General features: G+C 50.6%; 2 protein-coding genes across 4 annotated transcripts in view; one reads left to right on the forward strand and one right to left on the reverse strand.

Moving 5' to 3' along the window:
- The window catches only part of HPD (4-hydroxyphenylpyruvate dioxygenase), a 65,266-nt gene extending 64,482 nt beyond the window's left edge, over nucleotides 1-784 (forward strand). For all 3 annotated transcript variants that reach the window (XM_011948504.1, XM_011948506.1, XM_011948505.1), the window contains 2 exons: nucleotides 253-369; nucleotides 460-784. In XM_011948504.1, the coding sequence (XP_011803894.1) occupies nucleotides 253-369; nucleotides 460-570 (228 nt within the window). In that variant the 3' untranslated portion in view covers nucleotides 571-784. The remainder of the gene's footprint in view (nucleotides 1-252; nucleotides 370-459) is intronic.
- SETD1B (SET domain containing 1B) overlaps nucleotides 764-7,653 on the reverse strand; it is a 36,832-nt gene continuing 29,942 nt past the window's right edge. The window contains exon 20 of the mRNA XM_011948592.1: nucleotides 764-893. Coding sequence (XP_011803982.1) covers nucleotides 764-893 — 130 coding nt within the window. The remainder of the gene's footprint in view (nucleotides 894-7,653) is intronic.

Here is a 7,653-nt window from a genome sequence, read left to right on the forward strand (position 1 = left end):
GGGGAGGATGGATTGTGAGGATACAAGATTAGAAGCAGGCAGCAGTCTTGAATGGTGCCTTAGACAGGACCTGTAGTAGGGGAATGGTAATAGGACAGTTTGGGGACATATTTGGAGGTGGCTGGAACTGCCAGAAAAAGAGGTCATTTCCAGACTTTTGGGGTACAGGAGCCCCTGAGGACTTTCCAAAGATCTCACCGTGCCAGGACAGAGACCTGCCTCCCCTAGCAGAGACCCCTGTCTCCCGCCTAGGAGCTGAAAATCCTGGTGGACTACGACGAGAAAGGCTACCTCCTGCAGATCTTCACCAAACCGGTGCAGGACCGGCCCACGCTCTTCCTGGAAGTCATCCAGCGCCACAACCACCAGGTACCGCTTGTCTCCGGCAGGCCCGAGGGGACAGGCAGCTAGCACACTCGGTTTTCTGGGTCCCTGACTCATTTCTCTTTCCCACCCCAGGGTTTTGGAGCCGGCAACTTCAACTCACTTTTCAAGGCTTTCGAGGAGGAGCAGAACCTGCGGGGCAACCTCACCGACTTGGAGACCAATGGGGTGGTGCCCGGAATGTAAGCCCCGCCTACCGCCCTCCCCACGGAGGCCCCGCCCACCCACAGACACGGCCACGCCCTCTGATTCTGGAACTCGCCCAACTTCCCTACTGGCTGCTCCCCTTGGGTCCCGCCCACCAGTAGACTGGCCCGCAAGGCTCCGCCCACCATGACCACACCCCTCGGCGGGCAGTCCTCTACTCCAGCCCTCCCGATTAAAGCATGCCCCGGTCCAATGCGGTGTCTGTGTTTATGTTCCGCGTAAGGCAGTAGTGCCTCATGGCACCCCAGGGAAGGCCAGGGCGGCCGCCAGCGCAGCGGACCGAGTAGCCGCGGGTGCCAGCGCTTTGCCAAGAGGGATCGCACTGAGAGGGGAATTCCGGAACCAGGGAAGGAAGGGGACTTGCACCCTGGAGGGAAAGACGGATGATATTGCTTTTGTAGAGAGGTAAACGCAATTCATAAAATAAAGTAAGCGATGAGCAGGGCGTGGTGGCTCACACCTATAATTTCAGCGCTTTGGGAGGCCATAGTGGGAGGATCGCTTGAGACCAGGAGTTCGAGCCCAGCCTGGTAACATAGCAAGACCCCGGCCCCCCTCCCCCCACCGTGTACACGAATAAAAAATAAAAATTAGCTGGACGTGGTGGCGCGCATCTGTGGTCCCAGGTACTCAGGAGGCTGAGGTGGGAGGATCGATTGATGGACAGAGGTCGAGGCTGCAGTGAGCCCTGATCGTGACACTGCACTCCAGCCTGGACAAGAGTGAGACCCTGTCTCAAAAAAAAAAAAAAAAAAAAAAAGGCAGTTGATGAGATTATATGGAGGTGAAGATCGCAGGGGAGGTCATTTTGATCAAGGGAAGACCTCTCCGAGAAGGTGACATTTGGGAGCCAGCCATGGGACCATGCTCGGGAAGAGAATTCCAGGAAGAGTAAACAGGGAAAGGCCCTGAGGTGGGGTCAGAGTTTTTCAACATTTTTTTTTGGGGGGACGGAGAGTCTTGCTCTGTCCCCCAGGCTGGAGTGCAGTGGCCCGATCTCAGCTCACTGCAAGCTCCGCCTCCAGCGTTCACGCCATTCTCCTGCCTCAGCCTCCCAAGTTAGCTGGAGCTACAGGCGCCCGCCACCACACCCAGCTAATTTTTTGTATTTTTAGTAGAGATGGGGTTTCACCTCGTTAGCCAGAATGGTCTCGATCTCCTGACCTCGTGATCTGCCTGTCTCGGCCTCCCAAAGTGCTGGGATTACAGGCGTGAGCCACCGCGCCGGGCCGATATCTCTAAAGATGAGCTGTCTTCAGTTTTGCTACCCAGAGCCCAAACCTCTGAACACAGGAAAGGGGAGAGTGTTAGACAAGGGACTCTAGGGGGCAGCATCCCTGCTCAGCAACTGTAGGACATGGTCCCTTGGTTCCTGGTCTCAGAGATAAAGCAGGTAGAAGGGGTCTGGGATTCCAGTCCCTCCCCTCATCAGTGCAGTGCCCATGGCCCACCCATGCAGCTGCACTGCCCCAGCCTTGCCCACAGTGAGGGCTTTTTTTGAAAAGGGGCTTGTTCATACTCACACAAGTGTGAGTGATCCTTGCAAAAGAATGAGGTAGGTGGGTCCTAAAACCCTAGGAAGGAAATTCTTTCTTCAAAACCAGGAAAGAGTTGGTAGGGGGCAAATTTGGACCTTTTTTTCTTTTTCTTTTTTTGAGACAGTCTTACTCTGGTGCTCAGGCTGGAGTGCAGTGGTGTGATCTCGACTCACTGCAACCTCCACCTCCTGGGCTCAGGTGATCCTCCTACCTCAGCCTCCCAAGTAGCTGGGACTACAGGCATGCACCACCATGCCCAGCTAATTTTGTTTTTATTTTTCAGGAGATGGGATCTCACTATGTTGGCCAGGCTGGTCTTGAACTCCTGATCTCAGGTGATCCGCCCATCTCAGTCTCCCAAAGTGCTGGGATTATAGGCGTGAGCCACTGTGCCTGGCCTCTTTCTGCTTCTAAAGCTTGAGAACCCTCCGTGAGGATAAGTCAACTCAGAACTAGGAGGCAGCATAGCTCAAAAGAAGAAAAAAAATACTCTGAGTTGGTATAATGGTGGGAGTTGGGAATTTTTTTTCAGATTATAGAAGAAATCAGGACTTCTGGGATCACGAACTTCAGAAATAAAGAGATCAGAGAGAACCCAAAGGATTCTGTGCAAAAAAATACTCCCCCTCTATTCTCCCGTGACTTATGTGAAGAAGGGAAATTGTATAACCCAGAAGGATGCAAACTAGTGGCTTACAGACCAAATGTGGCTCATAGACCTACTTCATTTTGCCTGCATGGTTTCAAACAAATTTGAGTCAACATTTTAGAAAGTTGGGCACATATGGCCAGGCGCGGTGGCTCACGCCTGTAATCCCAGCACTTTGGGAGGCTAAGGCAGGTGGATCACTTGAGGTCAGGAGTTAGAGACCCGCCTGCCCAACAGGGTGAAACCTCGCCTCTACTAAAAATACAAAAATTAGCTGGGCATGGAGGCAGTTGCCTGTAATCCCAGCTACTCAGGAGGCTGAGGCAGGAGAATCCCTTGAACCTGGGAGGTGGAGCTTGCAGTGAGCCGCGATCACACCTCTGCACTCTAGCCTGGGTGGCAGAGTGAGACTCCATCTCAAAAAAAAAAATATTGGGAGGTCAAGGTGGGCAGATCACCTGAGGTTGGGAGTTCGAGACCAGCCTGGTCAACATGGTGAAACCCTGTCTCTACTAAAAATACAAAATTAGCTGGACCTGTTGGTGTGCACCTGTAATCCCAGCAACTCGGGGGGCTGAGGCAAGAGAATCACTTGAACCCAGGAGGCAGAGGTTGCATTGAGATCGCACCACTGCACTCCAGTCTGGGCAAAAACAGCAAAACTCTGTCTCATAAATAAATAAATAAATAAAGCATGCAGAGCAGACACCCATTAGCTGAGCACATAGTAGAGAGCCTGACTGCCTGAGTTAACCTCTCAGATAGCCACTTGATAGCTGTGTGACCTATGGCAAGCTACTTGACCTCTCAGTGCTTCAGTTTCCTATGTTAAGTGGGAATTATAATAATACCCTCCTTCCAGCCCTGTTGTGAGTTTAGTATCAAAGATGTTTAAAACAGAGGCTGGCACAAAGTCAATGCTATGTGAATATTCATATTTTTTGGGGGAGTGGTTCTTGCCCACAAGGGAACCCAAGTCTGTCTGGGACCTCGCTCTGTCTGAGGTCTCTGTCACTGAGGCTGGCGAGCAGTGGCATGATCACAGCTCACTGCAGCCTTGACCTCCCCAGCTTCAGCGATCCTCCTACCTCAGCCTCCCTAATAGCTGGGACCATAGGCATATGCCACCATGCCTGGCTAATTTTTGTATTTTTAGTAGAGACAGGGTTTCTCCATGTTTCCCAGGCTGGCCTCGAACTCCTGGCCACAAGTGATCCTTTCTCCTGCCTCAGCCTCCTGAGAAGCTGGAGAGGGGCTCCCATTTTGGCCCCAACGATAGAGCCAATGAAAAAAGGACTTATCTCTTGGTATTGAGGAGCAGAGGAAGAGGTGGATGGATTTGAGGAATAGGGAAGAAGCATCAGATTTGGTAGGTAAGAGAGGGAAAGGGAAGGTTTAAATCCAGAATCCCTGGCCTTTGAGCTTAGGTGATCAGTGGCAGACAGCGGTGGGTGGAGGCAGAGAACAGAAGTGTCGTTGACCAAGGTAGAAAATATGACAGGAGAGCAAGTTCAAGAGAGAAGATGAAGACAGGTGCAGTGGCTCACACCTATAATCCTGGCACTTTGGGAGGCCAAGGCCAGAGGATTGCTTGAGCCCAGGAGTTCAAGACCAGCTTGGGAAACATAGTGAGACCCCATTTCTATAAAAATTTAAAAATTGGCCGGATACAGGTGGCTCACACCTGTAATCCCAGCACTTTGAAAGGCCGAGGCAGGCAGATCACTTGAGGTTAGGAGTTTGAGCCCAGCCTGGCCGACATGGTGAAACCCCATCTCTACTAAAAATACAAACATTAGCCGGGTGTGGTGGCATTTGCCTGTAATCCCAGCTACTCAGGAGGCTGAGGCAGGAGAATAGCTTGAACCCAGGAGGCAGCGGTTGCTGTAACCGAAAACCCGCCACTGCACTCCAGCCTGGGTGACAGAGCGAGACTCTGTCTCATAAAATAAAATAAAATAATTAAAATAAAATAAATAAAATAAAAGATAGGGTTTCATCTCTTCTAATAATAAAAAACTAGCCGGGTGTGGTGGCACACAGCTGTAGTCCCAGCTACTCACAAGGCTGAGGCATGAGAATCCCTTGAACCTGGGAAGCAGAGGTTGCAGTGAGCCGAAACCATGCCATTGCATTCCAGCCTGGGCAACAGAGAGAGACTCTGTCTCAAATAAAATTTAAAATGGCCAGGCGGGGTGGCTCATGTCTAGAATCCCAGCACTTTGGGAGGCCGAGGCAGGCAGATCACTTGAGGTCAGGAGTTGGAGACCAGCCTGGCCAGCATGGTGAAAACCCATCTCTACTAAAAATACAAAAAAATTAGCCGGGCATGGTGGTGCATGCCTATAGTCCCAGCTACCTGGGAGGCTGAGGTGGGAGAATGGCTTGAACCCAGGAGGCAGAGGTTGCAGTGAGCCAAGATTGCACCACTGCACTCCAGCCTGGGCGACAGAGCAAGACTCTGTCTCAAAAAAAGAAAAGAAAAAAGAAAAACACCAGGCTCAGTGGCTCATGCCTGTAATCCCAGCACTTTGGGAAGCAGAGGCAGGCAGATCCCCTGAGGTCAGGAGTTTGAGACCAGCATGATCAACATGGAGAAATCCCATCTCTACTAAAAATACAAGATTAGCCGGGCATGGTGGCATATGCCTGTAATCCCAGTAATCCCTACTCGGGAGGCTGAGGCAGGAGAATTGCTTGAGGCAGGAGGTTGCAGTGAGCCAAGATCGTGCCATTGCACTCCAGCCTGGGCAACAAGAACAAAACTCTGTCTCAAGAAAAAAAAGAAAAGAAAATAATTTTTTTTTTTTGAGACGGAGTCTTACTCTGTTGCCCAGGCTGGAGTGCAGTGGCTGGATCGCAGCTCACTGCAAGCTCCGCCTCCCGGGTTTATGCCATTCTCCTGCCTCGGCCTCCTGAGGAGCTGGGACTACAGGCGCCTGCCCCCTCGCCCAGCTAGTGGTTTTTTTTTTTTTTTTTTGGATTTTTTAGTAGAGACAGGGTTTCACCATGTTAGTCAGGATGGTCTGGATCTCCTGACCTCGTGATCCGCCCATCTCGGTCTCCCAAAGTGCTGGGATTACAGGCTTGAGCCACTGCGCCTGGCCAAGAAATTTTTAAAATTAGCTGGCATGGTAAAATGTGCCTATCTTCCCTGATACTTAGGAGGTTGAAGTGGGGGGATCACTTGAACTCAGCAGATCGAGGCTGCAGTAAACTATGATCATGCCACCGCACTCCAGACTGGGTGACAGAACTAGACCTTGTCTCTAAAATAAATAATAAAATTGTATATTCCTCCAACTACACCCTGCCCCTTCTCTTAGCTTTTTTCTCCTTACTATAGCATTTACTTTTCACATTTGTCTGGCTTGCCCTCAAGAACAGTGTTTCCTTCATTCCTATCCCCAAGCCTGGAGGAGTGCCTGGCACATATAAGGTACTCAATAAATATTGGTTGATTGAATTAATGGCCAGACGCTTCCTTATCTTTGCTGGCTCAGCCCAGACCTCAGCCCTCTATTCCCATGAATCAACTTACGGGAGCGTCCACCTGTCTGGATGCACAATTCCTAAAAGTAGCCCACCATGAATGGACAATTTACCCTCCCTTCCTTTCATTGATACCACAAATGAGGCTGCAAAGAACACTCTTGTTCATATTGTTGCCCACTGTATCTGTCAGGCTCAATTCCTCACAGTGGAACACTGAAGCCAAGACTTTGGGTGCACTTGATCATTTTGAGATGGGGTCTCACTCTGTCGCCCAAGCTGGAGTGCAGTGGCGTGATCTCGGCTCACTGCAACCTCCACCTCCTGGATTCAAGCGATTCTCCCACCTCAGCCTCCCAAGTAGCTGGGATTACAGGCGTGCACCGCCACACCCGGCTAATTTTTGTATTTTTAGTAGAGATGGGGTTTTACCATGCTGGTTAGGCTGGCTCGAACTCCTGACCTCAGGTGATCTGCCGCCTAGGCCTCCCAAAGCATTGTGATCACAGGTGTGAGCCACCGTGCTGGTCCTGTGCATTTTAAACAATGATTGCTAATAGGTACTTTCCCTCCTAAAAGTTGCAGCGATTTTTGGCTTCCACTAACGATGCATGAGAGTTCCCCTGCCTACTGCTCCCCCAAACTGGGTTTCCTCCACCTTCTAATATCTGCCAAACTGACAGGGGGAAATGGTATCATGGGACAATTCACATTTCTCCAGCAGAAAGTGAGGTACAGCGTCTTTTCAGGCATATTGCTTTTTGCTAAGGTTTTACGTCTTTCCTTCTTGGAGACATTTACTGTGGACGCCAGCTACAAGCCCTTTGTCGCCCCTCTACGGGGTCAGGCAGAGACGAGACTGGGGCGCAGCATCTCTGAAATGCCGTGAGTACAGGATAGATTTAATTCTTCTCAACTTGTACCATTTTATCAGCCCTTTTTCCTCCCTCAAATGCAGACCGGGGGGGGCGAGGGGGTGGGGGGGCCTCTCCTTAAGTGTTAAACATTTCTGAGGAACCACCTATGTTCTTCTAGTGATAGTAAAAATCCGGATACCTGATCTTATTTCCTTCATTGCAGACCTCATGAGGCAAAAGCCTGAGGTTTTAAGAAAACATCTAGAAATCAAACTTAAAAGCTGTGGAAGGTCTGGTGGTGACTATCATTTGGCCCAGTTCACAAAACCCACCCACAAGTTCAGGCTGGGCACGGTGGCTCACATCTGTAATCCCACTACTTTGGGAGGCTGAGGTGGGAGGATAGATTGAGCCCCGGAGTTTGAGACCGGTCTGGGCAACATAGGAGACCCCGTCTCTACAAAAAATGTCTTAAAAATTAGCTGGGCACGATGGTGTGCACCTGTAGTGCCAGCTACTCAGGAGG

Source organism: Colobus angolensis, unplaced genomic scaffold (assembly GCF_000951035.1).
Source record: "Colobus angolensis palliatus isolate OR3802 unplaced genomic scaffold, Cang.pa_1.0 Scaffold28, whole genome shotgun sequence".
In the NCBI taxonomy this organism is placed as follows: domain Eukaryota; kingdom Metazoa; phylum Chordata; class Mammalia; order Primates; family Cercopithecidae; genus Colobus; species Colobus angolensis.